We start from the raw sequence: 24323 nt of genomic DNA on the forward strand, positions 1-24323 counted from the left end.
GCCTAACCTCAGCCTCACAGTTTCAGGAACCTGCTGGAAATCAGTTATTTTACTGAAACAGGCCCGTTTTATATTGTAACTTTGTTACTTCTAATACTTTCCTGTATAATAAATAAAAAATAAATAAAAAAAAAAAGCCTCCAACACCGAGAGCAACTGTGGAAACATTGAAAGAAATAATGTATTGTAATCCTTTGAAGGAGTCAACACCTTGCAGCCAATCGCAGCTCTTATCGAATGGAAGAACTCAACAAGCATGAAACAAAACAATCAACGACTGTTGGCATTTAGATTTAAAAAATATTCACAAAGAAATGTTTTCATTCATCATTTTCTTAAATCAAGTTCACAAAGCCCATAATTGTTGGCCTCACAGCTCTCATCTGTCCATTTAAAGTTGGTCGTCCCCCGGAACCTCCTTAAGCAGTTCTTCTCCTTGCCAACATCAGGTTTCCCGCTGAACCAGGCGGGGTTAACCACTGACAGGACGGTCCCATCAACCCATCTCCACATCCCTTCACTGGCCTCATCTGTCGCTCCAAGCCAGCCGTTCAAGTCTTTGCCGTAAATGAAGTCCATCTCCTCTTCACTGTCCACGACCAACAGATCTGCTCCTTGGCTTACACAAAACTCCCTACTCTTATTCCAGGATTCCCGCTCTTTGGAGAGACCATAACATTTACAACCAAACCTATCCCAACCACCTGGACATTCCTGTTTACAAAGCAGTGTGTCTCTCTGCTCTGTCACATTCTTCAGCCTTTGGAGAAGTTGCTCCACGTCTCTGTCCAAGACGGTTTTGTGTTGCACTGCCAACCCAAGCAGTCCAGCCAGCAGGGCAACAGACAGCAGGACCAGAAGCACCACCGCAGCCCTGATCGGACACCGAGGAGGGCTCACAGGGTCCGGCTGCTGACCTCTTACTGTTCCCAGAGTATTGGAGGACTCCTCTGTCCCCACATGTTCTCTGAGGCTCTCACTGGTAACGTAGATCTCCACTATCCTCTCCTCTCTCTCTCCTTGTGTGTTCCTGGCCTTGGTCATCATGTTGGGCCTGGCGTAAATCACCTCAGCCATATTCTGGTCTAAACTGTTTTCAGAGTTTATCTTATCGTCCTACCCCTACGAGTGCTTGGTCTTTCTGAGCGTTTTGAATGCCAGCATGTCAATCTTAACAGCTACTTTGATCAAACAGGAAGTATATTAACCAGAGGTTACTTGCTACATGTGCTTGCAGAGTCACTGTGTGGCAAGACACATCCTGTTTTCTTATTAAGTGGTACTTCTAACACACATTAGTATGGAAGTAAATCTATGTCCTTTTTACTTTGTTATTCAATACATTTTATTTTATTTTATTAGCATTTTACCGACCGATACAATGAATAGGGCGTTTAGTAAGGTCCACCACCGTTGCTTCTCTCCCCATAAAAAGCTACAGTCAGTGTTTAATGACGTTGATATACCTTTCTGCATTTCTTATTATAGGCAACTGTGTAAAATGCTGTTTAGAATTAACGTTTGTATCAAGAAAGAAAGTACCAGCGAGGGACGCTCTTATTCCCGCTCTCCTTGCGTGACCGCAATCTAGAATCTAGGATTGATTGCTCTTCCTTAGGTCCCCGGATGTTAACACTGAACTTCATACATTGAATTTTGCAGGTGACTTTGGCATGTTGAATTTGGGGCCGTTGAAGATATTTAAGTTGAATTTTTAAACGTTGAATATTTGATTTAGAATTTTTTACAATTATTTGTTGATAATTGAAAGAGTTATATTCAGAGGCAAAAAATCCAGATGCGTTATTTCAATGCATAAATATTCCTTGCTTAGATTCAATGGCTTTTTTGTTTTCAAATTCTGATTACACAGATTTACTTCCATAGTTCTCCCTCATGAACTCCCCAAAGTCCTGAGGAATCATCCCTTCATGATCAATTAACGGCTTGTAACAGCTAATCACACTCACACCTAGTGGTATTATATTACGCCTATAACCCATTCCCCGTATACAACAGAGGTAGCCAGGATAAGACTGTCTGGACGATGTGTTGATTCTTTGGTGAGAGAGCGAGGGACTCACTGATGTAGGGCTGTGCGATTAAACACATTTTATAAAGTTTATTTATTTTATTCATTAAATGTCTTTTGCAGAACAGCTGGATAAATATTAGTACCTTATTTTGTAAACATTTTCAATTTGAATATTTTGTGTATTTTTTTAAGGGGGACATTTCCAAGTTCTCAGTTCCAGAGGTTTTTTTGAGAAAAATGCCAAAGCGCCTTAACAGTAATGTAACTGCAATAATTACAGATACATGAGTGACTGAAACATTAGACTTAAGATTTACCAGTTCTAAGCACGGGCGGCACCAGAAGTATTTGAACCTGGTCACTAGTTGAGCGACCCAGGATCGGATTAAAAGACTAAACTATTTTTTATTGAATCCTAAAAATAAATTAAATATCAATATCATTGTCCCTTTGAACAATGTCTGTTCAAAGGGACCAATACCAAACTAATCCAATGAATAAAATATCAGCAAAACATATGAATCAAGAGTTGCTTTAATAAAAGGTCAAATTCACAACAGCAAACACAGCTGTATACAAATTACTGTATGTGTGCGAATGCATATATGCATATGTACCTTCAAAAGTGTTCATTAAGTAATTTTAAGGAGATAACACCTTGCAGCCAATCAAAGCTCTTGGCAGAATGGCAGAACCCAACAAGCGCGAAACAAAACAACGAACATCCTTTTTTTTCTTTCTTTTTTTATCATCCGTCATTTTATTAGATTTTGTTCACAAAGCCCCCTTATCTTGCTTTCACAGCTCTTATCTTTCCATTTTAGGTTACTCGCCTTCCCGACCGTCCTTAAGCAGTTCTTGTCCTTGTTACCATCAGGTTTCCCTGTGCTCCAGGAAGGGTTATCCACTGACAGGACGGTCCCATCAACCCATCTCCACAACCCTTCACTGGCCTCATCTGTCGCTCCGAGCCAGAAGTACCCGCCGTACCTGCTAATGAAGTCCATCTCCTCTTTACTGTCCACGACCACCAGATCTGCTCCATGGGAAACACAGTTCTTCCTGCTCTTATTCCAGGATCCAAGCACTTTGGAAAGCAGGTAACATTTATAACCAAAGTCATCCCAACCACTTTGACAGTCCTGTTTACGAAGTAGTGAGTCTCTCTGCTCGGTCATATTCTTCAGCCTTTGGACAAGTTGCTCCACGTCTCTGCCCATGTCCATGACTATCTTGTGCTGCACTGCCAAACCAACCAGTCCAGCCAGCAGGGCAACAGACAGCAGGCCCAGAAGCACCACCACAGCCCTGATCGGACGCCTAGGAGGGCTCACAGGGTCCGGCTGCTGACTCCTTACTGTTCCCAGAGTATTGGAGGTCTCCTCTGTCCCCACATAGTCCTGGTGTTGATCTCTGAGGCTCTCACTGGTAGCGTAGATCTCCACTATCCTCTCCTCTCTCTCTCCTTGTGTGTTTCTGGCCTTGGTCATCATGTTGGGCGTGGCGTAAATCACCTCAGCCATATTCTAGTCCAAACTGTTTTCAGAGTTTATCTTATCGTCCTACCCCTATGAGCGCTTGGTCTTTCTGAGCGTTTTGAATGCCAGAATGTCAATCTTAACAGCTACTTTGATCAAACAGGAAGTATATTAACCAGAGGCTACTTGCTTCATTGGCTTGCAGAGTCACTGTGTGTTGAGACACATCCTGTTTTCTTAGTAAGTGGTACTTCTAACACACATTAGTATGGAAGTAAATCTATGTCCTTGTTACTTTGTTATTCAATACATTTTATTTGATTTGATTAGCATTTTACCGACCGATAGAAAGCAATAGTCAGTGTTTAATGACGTTGATTTACCTTTGAGCATTTCCTATTATAGGCTACTGTGTAAAATGATGTTTAGAATTAACGTTTGTATCAAGACTGAAAGTACCAGCGAGAGACCCTCTTATTCCCGCTCTCCTTGCTTAACCGCAATCTAGAATCTAGGATTGATTGCTCTTCCTTGATGTTAACACTGAACAACATTGCATTTTCCAGGTGATTTTGGCATGTTGAATTTGGGGCCGTTGAAAATATTTAAGTTGTACTTTCTCACGTTGAATACTTGATTTTGAATTTTTTAACATTGAAAAAGACAGGTGAAAATGATTTGTTGAAAATAGAAAGAGTTATATTCAGAGGCAAAAAAATCCAGATACGTTATTTCAATGCATAAAATTCCTTACTTATAATTCAATGGCTTTTTTTTTTCAAATTCTGATGGCACAGATTTACTTCCATAGTTCTCCCTCATGAACTCCCCAAAGTCCTGAGGAATCATCCCTTCATGACCAATCAACGGCTTGTAACAGCTCATCACACTCACACCTGGTGGTATTATATTACGCTTATAACCCATTTCCTGTATACAACAGAAGTAGCCAGGATAAGACCGTCTGGACGATGTGTTGATTCTTTGGTGAGAGAGCGAGGGACTCACTGATGTAGGGCTATGCGATTAAACAAATTGTATAAAGTGCATTTAGTTTATTCATTAAATGTCTTATAGAAATTGCAGAACAGCTGGATACATATTAGTGCATTATTTTCTAAACATTTTGTGTTTGAACATTTTGTGTATTTTTTTAACATTTCCAAGGTCTCAGTTCCAAAGAGGTTTTTTTTGAGAAAAATGCATCATGTTTTCAAACTCAAGTTTGGAAAAATGGTTTGATAATTAGTTTGAATAATCGTGATTTTAATATTGACCAAAATAATAGTGATTATGATTTATTCCACAGCCCTACGGTGATGTGGTAGTCGGTGACCATGGACATATTATAAAATGGACAACGGATTCCAAAATGGCGCCTATTCATTCCTATGTAAACCATGTCGTTGACCCGCCCGCCGCAGCCCTCGCTGATGGAGGGCGGGTCCTCCAAGGTGGAGCGGGTGCTGTTGAGCACGTGCAGGAAGATCTCCCCGCCGTGGCTGCTCAGCATGTGGCTGATGACCTTTGACCCCGACTTCCGGGGCTGCTCCAGCAGCAGCGATCGGCCTGATCAACACAGGTGGGTCAAATTAAATCAGTTAATATCGAGTTTCAATAAGGTTTATAAATCGTTAGCTTCGTAGCATAATTGCCCGCGTCATATTTTGGCCGAATGATGATATCTAATCTAAATCTACTGTCCTGAGGCTGCTGATTCACTGTGCCTCATTGGCTGTATCCTAAGCCAATCAGGGTGCTTTTTAAATTCCATAATCACTGCCTAAGTCATCTATTTGACTTGGGCATTTTTGACGCTAAATACAAGATAAACCTTGGTATATGTCTTAGGCAATAATGCTCTGAGTCTAACGAAAGGTTTAAACATGTTTTATTTAAATGTATACCCTTTCTCAAAAACCCCAAAACTTAATTTTTTCACTACGTCTCACTTAACTTATAAAACCAAAGCAAACCCTTCTAATCAGTGAGTCTGATATGTGGTCAGACTGTTACCAGGTGCCTGCGTACCGTAGAGGAGGAAGTTGGTGAGGCAGGACGAAGGACGGCTGTTGACGTCCGTGGGGGTAAGCGCCCGTACAGTAGTGCAGCTCTGCAAGAGGGGAGAAATATCCCTATAGTTTAAATCACAACTAACCCAGGAAACCATGAGTCTATCACCATCAGAAAACTCACTAACACACTGTAATTGACACTAACTTATCAGAATATATCCTAATACCAAGGAAGAAAGAATATATTATGGTTGGTGGAATAGAAAATTATATAAAATGTGTGATTAGCAGATGTGAGTGTGATTAACCGTGACAAGCCGTTTGATAATCTGTGTTTTATCACAAGTGGGCGTTTCCACCTAGATGTATGATGGATGGATCTGCAACATTTTCTACAATCCAATGGGGAGTCTGGTAGACTGATCTATCCATCGTACATCTAGGTGGACTTCCACTAAAACACAAGAAAAAGAAGCTTGTAATGGCTGATCGCCCTCACACCTGGTGGCATAATAAAGGCATAATATCACCCGTTTAACATAGTATTGTTGCTATGTATTGTTGCATATAATTGTTACTACCAATATAAGCAGTGGAAGTAGTGTGAGAGCTATGTGCCTCTTTAGTCGCTAAAGAAGCGAGGTAGTTCTTCAGACCAAAAGCCATGCGCTTTACAATCGGAGAATGATGAGGATCTGTGTTATTGGGACTCATCATTATACGTTTGGTTTTAAAAGAAAAAAGATTCCACCAACTGCCCTTGAAGAACTCCTGGTGTGCGTCTCTGTGGCATTCTTCTAATCTTACACACATTTGAGCCTTACCGGTCTTGGATTGAATAAAGTTACAGTTCCCAAGTGGAACCGCCGTTTTGCGAGAGCGGTGTTATAAATGCATGAAGGATAAGGTACATGTACGTGTTTTTGTAAGTCATTTTCTTCTGGGAATAGATGTCCCACACCGTTTTGTGCTGGCCCACCCCATGATCTCTGCCTACGCTACTGACCACTTCAGTGTCAGACTGGTAGCCAACCCAGTATCACAATTATTTTTGTTACTTTCATGAATTGATGGTAACAATTCATCTATTGAAGAAAATACCGCTTCAGAAAATACTCCCCCTAAATTAAAAATTGTATTTTGTCTGAAATTTTGTCTGACTGATTTAATTTGGTCTGAATGAAATGATTGGACGAGCTTAGTATAGGGCTGCAACATCCAAAGATGCCCCATTTTTATCTAGTCTGAGCATTCGTTTTATGTTTTGCTGTTGGGATTCAAAGAATATAGCCAAAAGATTCCCCTAAAATAAATTGCCTACCGCAGCTTTAACACTGCATCGTTTCAATTAGTTCTCAACCAACGACAAAACGCATCATCCAGGAGAACGCTTCCAGCATCCCCCGAGTCCTCCGCCTCCGTGGAGGTTATGGTCCATGGTTACTACGGTAACCAGGATCGGATTAAAATACTAAACTATTTTGAACTGAGTCCTCAAAGTAAATTAAAAATCAATATCATTGTCCCTTTGAACAATATCTGTTTAAAGGGACCAAGTCCAAACTAAATCCAAATACTAAAATATCAGCAAAACATATTAATCAAGAATTTATTTTATAGAAGGTAAAATTCACTACAGCGAGCACAACAGAATGGACACTGCATTTACAGATTCAATGCAATTTACAAATGAATATATGTGTGCGAATACATACTGTCTATGCATATGTACCTTAAAAAGTTTCAATCAGTAACGCAAAACTAAGTGCAGACCTACAAGCCGATTCAGACACAAGTCTACTGTTCTCTCTGAACACCGTAGACGTAGAACCACTAGATTATTAATACAAAAGTGTTTTGTTGTGATCACATGACATTGTGACAAAGTCAAGATGCATTTAAACAGAAAATGATTCAATAATTAGTTAAGGGGACAAAGGCAAGTGCAGCCCTAGATAGAGAACTAGTGTGGTTTGCAGCATCTGAAAACCAGCCAATGACTGTCATGACTCTTTACCGCCTAACCTCAGCCTCCAACACCGAGAGCAACTGTGGAAACATTGAAAAAATAATTTAACAAGAACAGCATCTATGTACAGCTCCTGCAATGACCAGTGAAGTCTTCATGTCATCTCCTTTTAGGAAATAAAACCTTGCAACCCAGAATGCTGATGAGTTTAATCTTGGCCTACAGTGTTGCGCAGACAGGGTGTGTGTGTGTGTGTGTGTGTGTGTGTGTGTGTGTGTGTGTGTGTGTGTGTGTGTGTGTGTGTGTGTGTGTGTGTGTGTGTGTGTGTGTGTGTGTGTGTGTGTGTGTGTGTGCGAAGGGTGGGGGGGGGGGGGGGGGGGGGATTGACACATTTCTGCCCGAGGGCCCTTTGTTAAATTGTTCCTCCACTGGCAGGGATTATCCTGCTCTGTTAAACCACGCTCCCTAACTGTATAAGACTGGTGATTACAAGTCTATCCTAGCTGGGTTTCTTATGACGCGCCCTGATCTTGTCATGGTAGGGGTCTCTGGAATGACCCTGATGTGGAGTCTGTCTCTCCGTAGACTCCCGAGGGCAGGTCAACGTTTTAAGATCTTTGTGTTGGAGCTTATTAAACCAGGAAGTTTGTTCCTCCTTCATGTCTTGATCCTTCCTTTTGAAAGCCTGGAGTTCAGGCCACTTAGGCTGTAGTTTCTCCTGGCTAACGGCAAAGGTGTTCTGATATGCCGACCCCCTCAATAGCTGACATGTGACAACGGGCTAGCCCTGAAAGCCATGAGTGCCTTGTGTGGATCCTCTCCCTTACCCAGGAGAGATCTAACCGTCCGCACAGCTCCTTCAGCTTCCCTGTATCTCTGCGGATAACGAGGGCTGCTGGTCACATGGCTGGAGTCGTATTCTCTGGTGAAGTCGGGAAACTCAGTTGCAGAGAATAGGGGGCCGTTGTCGGTGACGACAGTCTCCGGGAAACCATGGCGTGTGATATGAACATCTCTGTGGTAGTTGAGGTGAGGTTAGCTTCTTCAATGTAGCCTGAGAAGTAGTCAATAACCACAAGGTACATTGCATTCAGAAAATACTCCCCCCAAGTTACAAAGCAGATCTGCCCCTGGCCTACCAGGTAGTTAGACAGGTAAGCCATCCAATCATTTAGTTTGGCCCGAATGAAATGATAGGCCTGCAATATTCCTCCATTATTTTATTTTTTCTCTTTTATTACTTTAGTGTATTCGATATAAATTTTTTTTAACACTGCATCGCTTCGATTATTATTCCATCAACGAAATTAAACATCATGTGACAACTTTATTGCTTTACACAACATGGGATCGACTTATCTACAAAACAAAGAACTTTAAATGGAAAAACAAAAGTAGACGTCGGTGCTCAATGTCTGTTGTGATTGTATCCAAGTGCCCGTGTGGGAAACAAAGTTGGGATGAGAACGCTCCCGGCGTCCCCAGAGTCCTCTCTCTCCGTGGAGGGCGTGGTCAATGGTTACCGTGCTAACCATGGTGGCGGCGGCAGATGCTGCTGTGAGGGTTTGCTGTGATCGTCTGGAGGCCTTGGCGTTTGCGTGGACACCCATTCTGAAGGCCGGAAGAGCAAAGGTAACAAATGAACAAGGAACTTAACCCATACAGGGAGAAAGTTCGCTTTTTTTGTATGTATGATCACTACTAACGGGTACACCGCATACTACATCGATGACCCTTGACCTGCCATAAGCAGCTGCAGAATGACCATTTTTTATACCGCACATTTGACAATGTTTCACTTTGACATTGAACATTTTCATTGAAAGAATAGGTAAATGAGTTTGAATTGCATTGCACATCTGCATGAATGGGGAGTTCCCAAAGTCTTTAATCTTGTGGGGGGGATGGATGTGGGAGGGGGTCAATGGTCAAAAAAGAGGAGGGGGTATAGATTCTAAAGCTGGTCTGTTTGGTACCGGCCTCTTAATGGGATTCAATTATTAAGGTGTTGTATTAACTCGGTTTGTGTCTTTCAGGTCCCTTGGAGGATACCAAATACACTGCCAAGTTCCCCCAGTCGCCGCCAAGCCGAGATTCCTCCCTGACTCAGACGCTCAAAGGCCGACACTCGCAGGCGACACCCTGAGATGGACTCACACAGGAAATGACATCATCGGTGCCCTCGGGTGCGAGATCATAGCGAGATATCGTTCCGCCGCCTTCGTCGCCGTTTCTGATGTCATTCATGGGGCGGACTTCGATGCCTATATGCGCGCCCCCGCGACTTTTGACCTCTGAACAGTTTAACTTTAGCAGAGAGACAGGCAGCCACAGCAGGAGGCCTTTGTGGTTGCCCGGAGAATCAACCCCAATCATGATGATGTCGTCGTTTCCAAGGTCACGGTTTTCAAACATGGATGACGCCGCTGTTGACCGATGTCGGGGGATTAACGGAGTATTTATCGCAAATGGATTGGAAACATTCCCTATCTGGCACAAAACTCTCTTGTCCAAGATAACTTCAGGTCAATAACGTACCCATCCCTGATTCCAAACAGAGAGAGTTTCACAGATTCACAGGTTGTGCCAGTCCTGTTAACGGACGTGGAAAACGTGACGGATGATCACACTCCTGTGAAACATCCCAAACTTTCATGCCGGCCTTAAGCAATGACACCATTGGGGAAATGTACAGATTCAGCCCTCTTCTGCAACAGAGCGAGGATCTCAGACCGTCCACAACAGTCCTCAAGACCCCCATGCTATCTCCAGGAATAGAGTCCAGCTTGCACTCAACAATGGAGTTCTTAAGCACGGAGAAAACTGGTCCACATTCTGCCAGGGTGACTCAAACCTTTGCCCTGACCCTACCAGAGTCCATTATGGCCCTGAGCTGTGAGGTTTCACAGTAGTCAGCAGGGAATCTGATCCTATATCACCCTCTGCTGTTCAAATACAGAACACCATCGCCTCCACTTCCACACTACTGAGTCTCGAGCCCAAACCGGCTCTGTGCGGAACCTTTGTGGGAAGGAGAGGTTGAATGGAGTTGGATGTACACCACCCCTGAACTACACCCTACTTTTGCAGTCAACGATCAATATCTTTTCATCCATTTCTTCAACACTGATGCTGGAAAACCAGCTGGAACCGCACTGGACGTTTCTTCTGTCACAGTCGATCTTCTCAAAGTAAACAAAGAGATAAAGAGGTGTGTCTCGCCGTCACGCACCGCCCCAAAAGCCCATTGCCCGAGGCCATTGCTGGCGGTAAGCCGGGCGAGGTTGCCTTTTAAAAAGCAATGAAAGGCTCGATCGATAATACAAGGTTTATAGACGGCCTGTCCATATGTAGCGGGAGACGCGTGTGAAACAGTTATGGCCGAGCCGATAGGCTCCGGCGTTAACTGGGGTGTGTGGAGGAAACAGCCGTCTTTAATAAAGTGGTGGGTGGCTCTTAAAAGAGCCGTTGTTTCCTCGCCGTCACACGCTTCTCCCTCGCACCATCATAGCCTTCGCTGGCGCTCGTGGTGTGGGGCATTGCCCCATGAGCCCGTTGCCCGGGGCCCTTGCTGGCCGCTCGCCGCATCCTGAGACGGAGGCGGGTGGGGCTTGTAAGCCGGGCGAGGCTCGTAAGCCGGGGGGCCAGTGGCCGTGGCTGACGGCCTATGGCGGCGACGGGAACCCGGGGCGGAGCGCTGTTGCCGGGGTGGAGGCGGAGGGTGGGAGACGTGTCTCCGGAACTTCTCCGCCTCCTCGGACGCAGCCTGAATCTCGTCCACCATGGACGACAGGCGGGGGCCGAACAGCCCGTCCGGGCTGATGGGACACTCCATTAGCTGCCGCCTCATTGGCTCAGGGATGCCTGGGGTCTGCATTAACCACAGGTTCCTCTGGATGAGGTGCTGTCACGCCGCCGTCCGGGCCGCCGTCACCGCACCGGTGGAGCAGAGGCAGAGGATGACTCTGCCGGCGGCTTTCGCCACGTCGACTGCCCGTTCGGCCAGACAATGAGGGTCGGCCCCCCGAGCTCCGCCGCAGCCCCACTGAAGTATGGGCTGATGGCGGGAAACATCGGCCGGATCGGGTGTAGACAGGCGGGGCGTGTCGCGGCCTCGAGCCCCCAGAGTCCATGCAGCTGGTCCGGGCGTCGGGGGTTTGCGGCTGCCCTGGCGATAATGCCCGGACGAGAGACGGGCAATGCTGCTGCCCCGGGCTCCGACCCCTCCATCCGGAGAGGGGAAGCCGGGGGAGACGCCCCCTCCTCGCCGCGGAGGGAGTCGTCCGACTACTCACGAGGCCCACGAGGAGGGAGAGGGCATCGTCGAGCGGGACGGTGAAGTCGTCGGCACCTTCAACGATGGCGGCAGCAGTGTCGGCCCTGCGCTGTCGGCATTCCATCGACAGCGTCTTACAATGCCGACACAGGCAGAGCGGCGAGAGCGCCAAGAGGGCATGTTCATGCCCCAGGCAGCCCTCGCACACTTCATGGCCGTCATGAGGCAAGATGTAACCCGTGTTACATTGCTTGCAGATGCTGACCGTCCTGGAGCCCATGTTCGTATCTTTCAGTATGCTAGGAACGCTGAAGAAAACGGGGGAGCAGAACGTCCGCCGGCGCCCGCCTATATCTGCGAACTGCGGACATCGTTGAGGCCCGCAGACGTAATTGAGGCCCACGCTGTTGGTGGGCGGGGATTACAAATTTTACAGGGCTACGGCTCACGCCTAGGGATAACCCAATAGCGATAGCCTTAAAAGGCGAAGCCTATACGACATAGAACATTAGATTTAAGATGCAGTTATTCTAAGCAGGGGCGGCACCAGAGGGAATTTAACCCTGGCACTAGTACTCAGATCCAGGATCGGATTAAAAGACTAACTATTTTTTATTGAGTCCAAAAAGTAAATTAAAAATCAATATCATTGTCCCTTTGAACAATGTCTGTTCAAAGGGACCAATTCCAAACTAAATCCAATTAATAAAATATCAGCAAAACATTAATCAAGAGTTTCTTTAATAAAAGGTACTGATTCAATACAATTTACAAATTACTGTATGTTTGTGAATGCATGTATGCATTTGTACCTTCAAAAGTGATCATTTAGCAACGAAAAACTAAGTGCAGACCTACAAGCAGATTCAGACATCAGGACACAAGTCTACTGTTCTCTCTGAACACCGTAGAACCAACAAATAACAGTGTTTTGTTGTGATCACACTACATGGTACCAAAGTGAAGATACATTTAAACAGAAAAATAATCAAATAATTAGCTGAGGGGACAAAGGCCAAGGCAGCTGAAGCAGCCCTAAATAGAGAACTAGTTTGATTTGCAGCAACTGAAAACCAGCCAATGGCTGTCATGACTCTTTACCTCCTAACCTCAGCCTCCAACATCAAGAGCAACTGTGGAAACATTGAATAAATAAAGTAACAAGAGAAGCATCTATGTACAGCTCCTGCAGTGACCACGGAAGTCTTCATGTCATCTCCTTTTAAGGAGATAAAACCTTGCAGCAAATCAAAGCTCTTTTCGTATGGAAGAACTTAACAAGTATGAAACAAAACATCGATCAAAGATTTAAGAAATAGTCAAAGAAACAAATCAGTCAGACAAAGAAATGTTCCATACATCAATTAATTAAATGATTTTCACAAAGCCCATAGTTTCTGGCTTCACAGCTCTCATCTGTCCATTTAAAGTTGGGCTTCTCTCTAACCCTTAAGCAGTTCTTAACCATGTCACCATCAGGTTTCCCTCTTCTCCAGGAGGGGTTATCCGCTGACAGGACGGTGCCATCAACCCATCTCCACATCCCTTCACTGGCCTCATCTGTCGCTCCGAGCCAGTTGTTCCCGCTGTACCTGCTAATGAAGTCCATCTCCTCTTTACTGTCCACAACCACAAGATCTGCTCCGTGGGAAACACAGAACTTCCTGCTCTTATTCCAGGGTCCCCGCACATTGGAAAGCCGGTAACATTTACAACCAAACTTATCCCAACCACCTGGACAGTCCTGTTTACCAAGAAGTGAGTCTCTCTGCTCTGTCACGTTCTTCAGCCTTTGGAGAAGTTGCTCCACGTCTCTGTCCATGCTTACAGTCTTCGTCTTGTGTTGCACTGCAAACCATAGCAGTCCAGCCAGCAGGGCAACAGCCAGCAGGACCAGAAGCATCACCACAGCCCTGATCAGACACCGAGGAGGGCTCACAGGGTCCAGCTGCTGACTTCTTACTGTTCCCAGAGTATTGGAGGACTCCTCTGTCCCCACGTAGTCCTGGTGTTGATCTCTGAGGCTCTCAATGGTAGCGTAGATCTCCACTCTCCTCTCCTCTCCATCTCCTTGTGTGTACCTGGCCTTGGTCATCATGTTGGGCCTGGCGTAAATCACCTCAGCCATATTCTGGTCCAAACTGTCAGTTTACCTTATCGTCCTACCCCTATGCATGCCTGGTCTTTCTGTGCGTTTTGAATGCCATCATATCAAAGTCTTCACACCTCCTTTGATCAAACAGGAAGTACTTTAACCAGAATCTACAGAGGCTTGCAGAGGCACTGTGTATGGTAAGACGCATCCTGTTTTTTAAGGAAGTGGTACGTTTTTGTGCATCACTTATGGTAATAAACGTAAGGTTGATTGTCCGAAAAGACCAAAATACAGATCAACATTCTTCAAATACACATTTGAGCCATATGCCTTGGCTAAAATAAAGTTACAGTTCCCCAGCAGAGCTGACTGCCCATTTGTGAGGGAGGTGTTATGAATGCACGAGTGATAGGGTACATATACAGTAAAAAAATGTGTAAGTGGTCTTCTGGGAAAAATGGCCCACACCATTTTTTACTAGCCCACCACGTTCTCTGCGTATGCTACTGACCACTTTGGTGTCAGCCTTGTAGCAAACCTGGTATCACGCTTTTTATTTTATTACTCCCAGTATCATGAATTGATACTAACATTTTATCCATTGAATGTCCCCTCAATAGAAGAATCCCCGTGAGTTAAAGGTAGTTACCAGGCTACCTACCAGGTAGGTAGACGGACAAGTAAGCCATCCAATCATTTCATTTGGAATGAAATGAAACCGGAATGAACTGATTGGACAAGCTTAGTATAGGCCTGCAACATCCAAAGATGCCCCATTTTTGTTAATTTTTCTGAGCATTCGATTCATGTATTGCTGTTGGGATGTAAAGAATATAGCCAAAAGACTATTTTAAAATAAATTGCCTACCCCAGCTTTAATCCACATCGCTTCAATTAGTTCTGAACCGACGATAAAACGCTTCATCGTGTGACAACTTTATTGCTTCACACAACGTGTGATCGGCATATCTACAAAACAAAGAACTTTGAATAGAAAAACTAAAGAATAAATAAAAAAACTGAGAAGATGCGAGGTCGGAGCTCAATGTCTGTTTGTATCCAAGTGCCCGTGTAGGAAAACCAAGTCGGGAGGAATACGGTCCCGAAGTCCCCCCGAGTCCTCTGCCTCCTTGGAGGGCGTGGCCAATGGTTACCACGGTAACCATGGTGGCGGCTGCTGCTGCTGTGAGGGTGTGCTGAGATCATCTGGAGGCCTTTCCGTTTTCGTCGACATCCATTCTGAAGGCCGGAAGCAAAAAGGTAACAACTGAATAAGAAAATTACCCCATGCAAGGAGAAAGTTTACTTTTTTTGTGTTAACTACGATACGATATTATTTTATTGTCAGAGCCAGCCTGAAATTATTCTATACTAGACTATACTAAAAGGTGTACTGCATACTAAATTGATGATCTGCCATAAGCAGCTGTAGAAGGACCATGTTTCTACTGCACATTTTGTAATGTTTCACTTTGACATTGAACAGAAACAGATGCGTCCATACCAAAGTCAAACTCAGCCCTCTGCAAAAGTGATAAAGTGTGTACATAGTGAACAGATGGCCCCAGTAACAGGAAAATATTTGTACAATCATTTTAGGGATGCTTTATCCAAAGTGCCTTAACAATTATATAACTGCAATAATTACTGATACATGAGTGACTGAAACATTAGATTTAAGATGTAACTGTTCTAAGCAGTGGCGGCACCGGAGGGAATTGAACCCTGGCACTAGTTGAGCGACCCAGGATCAGATTAAAAGACTAAACCATTTTTTATTGGATCCTAAAAGTAAATGAAATATCAATATCATTGTCCCTTTGAACAATTTCTCTTTAAGGGGACCAAGTCCAAACTAAATCCAATTAATAAAATATCAGCAAAACATATTAATCAAGAGTAGCTTTAATAAAAGGTCAAATTCACTACAGCAACACAGCTGAATGGACACAGCATTTACAGATTCAATGCAATTTACAAATGACTATGTGTGCGAATGCATATGTTGTTCATACAGTGTTCATTCAGTAACGCAAAACTAAGTGCAGCCCTACAAGCTGATTCAGACACAAGTCTAGTGTTCCTCTGAACACTGTAAAACCAACAGTTAATTTATACACAAGTGTTTTGTAGTGATAACACTACATTGTGACAAAGTCAAGATACATTTAAACAGACAAATAATTTAATAATTAGCTGAGGGGACAAAGGCAAAGGCAGCATATGCAGCCCTAAACAGAGAGCTAGTGTGGTTTGCAGCAACTGAAAACCAGCCAATGACTGTCATGACTCTTTACCGCCTAACCTCAGCCTCACAGTTTCAGGAAACTGCTGGAAATCAGTTATTTTACTGAAACAGGCCCGTTTTATATTGTAACTTTGTTACTTCTAATACTTTCCTGTATAATAAATAAAAAAAAAGCCTCCAACACCGAGAGCAACTGTGGAAACATTGAAAGAAATAATGTATTGTAATCCTTTGAAGGAGTCAACACCTTGCAGCCAATCGCAGCTCTTATCGAATGGAAGAACTCAACAAGCATGAAACAAAATAATCAACGACTGTTGGCATTTAGATTTAAAAAATATTCACAAAGAAATGTTTTCATTCATCATTTTCTTAAATCAAGTTCACAAAGCCCATAATTGTTGGCCTCACAGCTCTCATCTGTCCATTTAAAGTTGGTCGTCCCCCGGAACCTCCTTAAGCAGTTCTTCTCCTTGCCAACATCAGGTTTCCCGCTGAACCAGGCGGGGTTAACCACTGACAGGACGGTCCCATCAACCCATCTCCACATCCCTTCACTGGCCTCATCTGTCGCTCCAAGCCAGCCGTTCAAGTCTTTGCCGTAAATGAAGTCCATCTCCTCTTCACTGTCCACGACCAACAGATCTGCTCCTTGGCTTACACAAAACTCCCTACTCTTATTCCAGGATTCCCGCTCTTTGGAGAGACCATAACATTTACAACCAAACCTATCCCAACCACCTGGACATTCCTGTTTACAAAGCAGTGTGTCTCTCTGCTCTGTCACATTCTTCAGCCTTTGGAGAAGTTGCTCCACGTCTCTGTCCATGACGGTTTTGTGTTGCACTGCCAACCCAACCAGTCCAGCCAGCAGGACAACAGACAGCAGGACCAGAAGCTCCACCACAGCCCTGATCGGACACCGAGGAGGGCTCACAGGGTCCGGCTGCTGACCTCTTACTGTTCCCAGAGTATTGGAGGACTCCTCTGTCCCCACATGTTCTCTGAGGCTCTCACTGGTAACGTAGATCTCCACTATCCTCTCCTCTCTCTCTCCTTGTGTGTTCCTGGCCTTGGTCATCATGTTGGGCATGGTGTAAATCACCTCAGCCATATTCTGGTCTAAACTGTTTTCAGAGTTTATCTTATCGTCCTACCCCTACGAGTGCTTGGTCTTTCTGAGCGTTTTGAATGCCAGCATGTCAATCTTAACAGCTACTTTGATCAAACAGGAAGTATATTAACCAGAGGTTACTTGCTACATGTGCTTGCAGAGTCACTGTGTGGCAAGACACATCCTGTTTTCTTATTAAGTGGTACTTCTAACACACATTAGTATGGAAGTAAATCTATGTCCTTTTTACTTTGTTATTCAATACATTTTATTTTAATTTATTAGCATTTTACCGACCGATACAATGAATAGGGCGTTTAGTAAGGTCCACCACCGTTGCTTCTCTCCCCATAAAAAGCTACAGTCAGTGTTTAATGACGTTGATATACCTTTCTGCATTTCTTATTATGGGCAACTGTGTAAAATGCTGTTTAGAATTAACGTTTGTATCATGAAAGAAAGTACCAGCGAGGGACGCTCTTATTCCCGCTCTCCGTGCTTGACCGCAATCTAGAATCTAGGATTGATTGCTCTTCCTTAGGTGGCCGGATGTTAACACTGAACTTCATACATTGAATTTTGCAGGTGACTTTGGCATGTTGAATTTGGGGCCGTTGAAGATATTTAAGTTGAATTTTTAAACGTTGAATATTTGATTTAGAATTTTTTACAATTATTTGTTGATAATTGAAAGAGTTATATTCAGAGGCAAAAAATCCAGATGCGTTATTTCAATGCATAAATATTCCTTGCTTAGATTCAATGGCTTTTTTGTTTTCAAATTCTGATTACACAGATTTACTTCCATAGTTCTCCCTCATGAACTCCCCAAAGTCCTGAGGAATCATCCCTTCATGATCAATTAACGGCTTGTAACAGCTAATCACACTCACACCTAGTGGTATTATATTACGCCTATAACCCATTCCCCGTATACAACAGAGGTAGACAGGATAAGACTGTCTGGACGATGTGTTGATTCTTTGGTGAGAGAGCGAGGGACTCACTGATGTAGGGCTGTGCGATTAAACACATTTTATAAAGTTTATTTATTTTATTCATTAAATGTCTTTTGCAGAACAGCTGGATAAATATTAGTACCTTATTTTGTAAACATTTTCAATTTGAATATTTTGTGTATTTTTTTAAGGGGGACATTTCCAAGTTCTCAGTTCCAGAGGTTTTTTTGAGAAAAATGCCAAAGCGCCTTAACAGTAATGTTACTGCAATAATTACAGATACATGAGTGACTGAAACATTAGACTTAAGATTTACCAGTTCTAAGCACGGGCGGCACCAGAAGTATTTGAACCTGGTCACTAGTTGAGCGACCCAGGATCGGATTAAAAGACTAAACTATTTTTTATTGAATCCTAAAAATAAATTAAATATCAATATCATTGTCCCTTTGAACAATGTCTGTTCAAAGGGACCAATACCAAACTAATCCAATGAATAAAATATCAGCAAAACATATGAATCAAGAGTTGCTTTAATAAAAGGTCAAATTCACAACAGCAAACACAGCTGTATACAAATTACTGTATGTGTGCGAATGCATATATGCATATGTACCTTCAAAAGTGTTCATTAAGTAATTTTAAGGAGATAACAACTTGCAGCCAATCAAAGCTCTTGGCAGAATGGCAGAACCCAACAAGCGCGAAACAAAACAACGAACATCCTTTTTTTTCTTTCTTTTTTTATCATCCGTCATTTTATTAGATTTTGTTCACAAAGCCCCCTTATCTTGCTTTCACAGCTCTTATCTTTCCATTTTAGGTTACTCGCCTTCCCGACCGTCCTTAAGCAGTTCTTGTCCTTGTTACCATCAGGTTTCCCTGTGCTCCAGGAAGGGTTATCCACTGACAGGACGGTCCCATCAACCCATCTCCACAACCCTTCACTGGCCTCATCTGTCGCTCCGAGCCAGAAGTACCCGCCGTACCTGCTAATGAAGTCCAGCTCCTCTTTACTGTCCACGACCACCAGATCTGCTCCATTGGAAACACAGAACTTCCTGCTCTTATTCCAGGATCCCAGTACTTTGGAAAGCAAGTAACATTTATAACCAAAGTCATCCCAACCACGTGGACAGTCCTGTTTAATAAGCAGTGAGTCTCTCTGCTCTGTCACATTCTTCAGCCTTTGGAGAAGTTGCTCCACGTCTCTGCCCATGCCTAGAGTCTTGTGTTGCACTGCCAACCGAAGCAGTCCAGCCAGCAGGGCAACAGACAGCAGGACCAGAAGCACCACCACAGCCCTGATCGGCCACTGAGGAGGGCTCACAGGGTCCTGCTGCTGACTTCTTACTGTTCCCAGAGTATTGGAGGACTCCTCTGTCCCCACATAGTCCTGGTGTTGATCTCCGAGGCTCTCAATGCTATCGTAGATGTCCTGTATACCCTCCTCTCCATCTACTTGTGTGTTCCCTGCCCTGAACATCATGTTGGGCCTGGCGTGAATCACCTCAGCCATATTCTGGTCCAAACTGGTTTCAGAGTTTATCTAATCGTCCTACACCTATGCGTGTTTGGTCTTTCTGTGCGTTTGGAATCACAGCATCTCAAAGTCTTACCTACTTTCATCAAACAGGAAGTATTTTAACCAGATGCCACTTTACATGGGCTTGCAGAGTCAATGTGTATGATAAGACACATCCTGTTTTCTTAGTAAGTGGTACATGCGGTAGGGATGGGAATTGATAAGAATTTCCCGATTCCGATTCTGCTTATCGATCCGATTCCTTATCGATTCTCTTATCGATTCTCATTGGGTGAGAAAGTATAAATGTGTTTGTTTGCATTAAATCTCTTTAATATCTGATCAGAAGTGCTTCTAGTAGTATTAGGAAATTGTACATTTTCAAAATCAATTGGTCTAGACGAAAAAATATATGTTTGGCTTTTTAAGCCCAAATGCCATCATTATGTGCCATAAAACTAAAAACACAGACTGAAAACAGCCAAGTAAGAGCTTGTGCCTTTTGGAATGCTAACAGTGCTCATTTGCATTCAACTTGTAACAAAATTCAACTGACATAAACAAAATGAAGCATTGATTAGACAGAGATTTATTAGATGGGCCTACCTAATAAACCGTTGGAACACACAAGACCGGAAACCATAGCAATGCAGCCAGGTAAACAAACCCCGAGAAGCCCAATCCCTATGAGAGCTCCCCGCGCTACGGCCATCCGGAGGCGACAGAGCTGTTGGCCGTGATATTATATATACAATTATAATATATTATATACTATTATATATATATAGAGTCCGGGAGTCGCAAACTGCAACAATCACTTTCTCCTCCATGCCGCAGTTCACCCGGACTGCACTGCACTGAGTTTGACGGCTGAACGCTGATTGGCTGTCATCACGACAAAAACTTGTCGCCGGTTTTCTCCCGCGAGAAATTCGCCCTTATACGCGTCTCTACGTTCACTTTGTATGGGATCTTGTCGCCCCGTCGCGTTTGGTGTGAACGCACAATGCGATTCTTCCTCGGCGGCGACATGTTTGCTGCGTTCTGAACCAAATCAAAGCAGCGTGTGTGTGACGTCACGACGCATTTGCCGCGACCGGAACCAATAAGCGGAATCGTTAAGCAGGCTTGTTAATGAATCCAAGGAATCGGTTGATTCGGAACCGGTTCTGAACAAGAACCGGTTCTCGATTCCCATCCCTAACATGCGGTGCATCAATTATAGTCATTAACGTAAAGTTGATTCGATCAACATCAAAAGGACCAAAATACACATCAAAACATTCTTCAAATACACATTTGAGCTTTAGGTCTTGGCTAAAAGTAAAAGTCCCCCAACAGAGCTGACTGTCCATTTGCACGAGAGGGGTCATGAATGCATGAAGGATAAGGTACGTGTACATGTTTTGTAAATTGTAGTCTTCCGGGAAGAGATGTCCCACACCATTTTTTACTGGCCCACCCCTTGATCTCTGCCCACGCTACTGACCAATTGGTGTGCCCGAATTAAGTAATTGGACAGGCTTATTATAGGCCTCCAACATCCAAAGATTTATTTATTTTTTGCATTCCATTTTTTTAATTGGTCAAGATGTAAAGAATCAACGAATATGACAAAAAAATGCTTCTAAAATAAATTGCCTACCCCAGCTTTAACACACCATCGCTTCAATTATTCTTCTACCGACAACCAAGATGCATCATCTTATGACAACTTTATTGCTTTAAAACGACGTGTAATCGGCATATGTACAGAACAAAGAACTTTAAAGAGAAAAACTAAAGTAAAAAAAAACAGAGAAGATCCAACGTCTAAGCTCAAAGTCTGTTGTGTTTGTATCCAAGTGTCCGCATGGGAAAACAATGTCGGGAGGAGAACGCTCAAGACATCCCCCAAGTCCTCCGTATCCGTGGATGGCGTGGTCCATGGTTACCATGGTAACCATGGCGGCTGCTACTGCTACTATGAGGGTGTGCTGTGATCATCTGGAGGCCTTTCCGTTTTTGAGGACGTCCATTCTGAAGGCCGGAAGAGAAAAGGTGACAAATTAAAAATAAACTTAACCCATGCAAGGGGAAAGTTCACTTTTTTTGTATATATTATCACTAGTAATGGGTGGACTGCATACTACATCGATGAACCTTGAACTTCCATAAGCAGCTGCAGAATTGAATTTTTCAATTTGACATTGAACAGAAAATAATGTTTCTACACCAAGGTCAAACTCAAAAGTAATAAAGAATATATAGAGAACAGATTGCACAAGTAACCGAAAATTATGTGTACGATCATTAGGCAGATGCTTTACCCAAAGCGCCTTAATAATAATGTAACTGCAATAATTACAGATTCATGAGTGACTGAAACATTCGATTTAAGAGGAAACTGTTCTAAGCACGGGCGGCCCCAGAAGGATTTTAACCCAAGCACTTGTTGAGCGACCTAGGATCGGATTAAAAGACTAAACTATTTTTTATTGAGTCTCGAAAGTAAATTAGAAATCAATATCATTGTCCCTTTGAACAATGTCTGTTTAAATGGACCAAGTCCAAACTAAATCCAATGAATAAAATATCATCAAAAAATATTAATCAAGAGCTGATTTAATGAAATGTCAAATTCACTAGAGCAAACACAGCTGAATGGACACTGCATTTACAGATTCAGTACATTTTACAAATTAATGTATGTGTGCGAATGCATATATGAACATGTACGTTCAAAAGTGTTCATTCAGTAAGGCAAAACTAAGTGCAGACCTACAAGCCGATTCAGACACCAGGACAGAAGTCTACTGTTGCTCTGAACGCTGGAGAACCACTAGATCATTTCATCAATTTCTGTTTTGTTGTGATCACACAACATTGTGACAAAGTCAAGTTACATTTAAAATATGGTAATATTTAAAATAATTAAATAATTATCAGAGGGGGCAAAGGAAGCAAATGCAGTCCTAGATAGAGAACTAGTGTGGTTTGCAGCAACTGAAAACAAGCCAATGACTGTCATGACTCTTAACTGCCTAACCTCAGCCTCCAACACAGCAACTATGGAAACATTGAAAAAAATAATGTAACAAGAGCAGCATCTATTGCAGCGTTCGAGTATTCTCTGCGAAACGACTCGGATCTCGGATCTGACGCCACGCCCACACTTCAAGCGTTTTATTATTTCGCTCGGTCGTTGGAGGAAAACATGGACGCCACCCGGAAAGCTGTGGTCGCGGTAGCATTGGCAGAGGACCAGGTGCTCCAAAATAAGTAGGCTATAGGCCATAGGCAGAGATACGGACGCAGTAAGGTATTGCAGTAATACGAGTGATTGAAATTGCCATTTAAACCACCAAAGTGGTCCAAGCACAATGAAAACAGTTCATACTTCAAGTCACAATTTTGCTCGGTCACCACTGAGTTCAACCGAGATGGCGAGTTCGCCGTCCGAGGAAAAGGGGCGTGTTTGTGCGTGTCGCTAGGCAATGTCCTCGGACCTCCGAGACGGATGGATATTAAAACGCAGCATATGTACAGCTCCTGCAGTGACCAGTGAAGTCTTCATATCTCCTTTTAAGGAGATAAAAACCTTGCAGCCAATCACGGCTCTTATCGAATGGCAGAACTCGACAAGTGTGAAACAAAACAATCAACGTCTGTTGGCATTAAGGTATAAAAAATAGTCACAAAGCAATGTTTTCATCCATCATTTTCGTAAATTAAGTTCACAAAGCCCCCAGTCTCTGGCTTCACAGCGCTCATCTGTCCATTCACAGTTGGTCTTCTCCCGGACCTCTCTTAAGCAGTTCTTGTCCTTGCCACCATCAGGTTTCCCTTTTCTCCAGGAGGGGTTATCCACTGACAGGACGGTCCCATCAACCCATCTCCACAACCCTTCACTGGCCTCATCTGTCGCTCCGACCATGATGCACCCGCCATACCTGCTAATGAAGTCCATCTCCTCTTTACTGTCACGACCACAAGATCTGCTCCATGGGAAACACAGAACCGCCTGCACTCATTCCAGGATCCCCAAACTTTGGAGAGGCGGTAACATTTACAACCAAACTTATCCCAATCATGTGGACACTCCTGTGGGCAAAGCAGTGCATCTCTCTGCTATGTCACATTATTAAGCCTTTGGAGAAGTTGCTCCAAGTCTCTGCCCATGCTTATGGTCTTGTGTTGCACATTAATAGTATATATGCAATTAAACTATTAATGGCTGTGTCTGTTACAGAAGATCTTTTGATAGACGTTGGTGATATTATTGATGTCCACTCCAGAAAGAAATTCCATGTTCGTGACACCCCCTTAAATTACAACGCAGATCTGCCCCCAGTCTACAAGGTAGGTAGACAGACAGGTAGGCCGTCCAATTATTAATTTGACCTGAGATAAACGATTGTACACGCTTAGTATCGGCCTGCAACATCCAGAGATATACGATTTTCTTTATTTTTGTCGGCGCATTCGATTTATTTATTGGCTCTGGATGTAAAGAATCAACAAATATGAGGTCTCCCAAAAAAAACTCTAAGGCAACCACAGCTTGTTCAGAATGTTGCTGCTAGAGTTCTAACAAAGACCAAACAATTTGAACGTATTACAGCAATTC

The 24323-nt window shown here is 43.5% G+C and overlaps 3 protein-coding genes across 3 annotated transcripts; all 3 read right to left on the bottom strand.

The window, feature by feature from the left end:
• Positions 1-327: 327 nt before the first annotated feature.
• Positions 328-1077, bottom strand: LOC130372310 (natural killer cells antigen CD94-like). The gene has a single exon (XM_056578267.1). The coding sequence runs from the start codon at positions 1075-1077 to the stop codon at positions 328-330; it is 750 nt and encodes a 249-aa protein (XP_056434242.1).
• Positions 1078-2448: 1371 nt separating this feature from the next.
• LOC130372671 (natural killer cells antigen CD94-like) lies at positions 2449-3627 on the bottom strand. The gene has a single exon (XM_056578798.1). The coding sequence runs from the start codon at positions 3556-3558 to the stop codon at positions 2791-2793; it is 768 nt and encodes a 255-aa protein (XP_056434773.1). The 5' UTR covers positions 3559-3627; the 3' UTR covers positions 2449-2790.
• Positions 3628-12591: 8964 nt separating this feature from the next.
• Positions 12592-14108, bottom strand: LOC130372497 (CD209 antigen-like protein E). Its single transcript, XM_056578542.1, has one exon. The coding sequence runs from the start codon at positions 13899-13901 to the stop codon at positions 13134-13136; it is 768 nt and encodes a 255-aa protein (XP_056434517.1). The 5' UTR covers positions 13902-14108; the 3' UTR covers positions 12592-13133.
• Between the last annotated feature and the right edge of the window lie 10215 nt (positions 14109-24323).

The sequence above is a fragment of the Gadus chalcogrammus genome, chromosome 19, assembly GCF_026213295.1.
Source record: "Gadus chalcogrammus isolate NIFS_2021 chromosome 19, NIFS_Gcha_1.0, whole genome shotgun sequence".
Lineage (NCBI taxonomy): Eukaryota > Metazoa > Chordata > Actinopteri > Gadiformes > Gadidae > Gadus > Gadus chalcogrammus.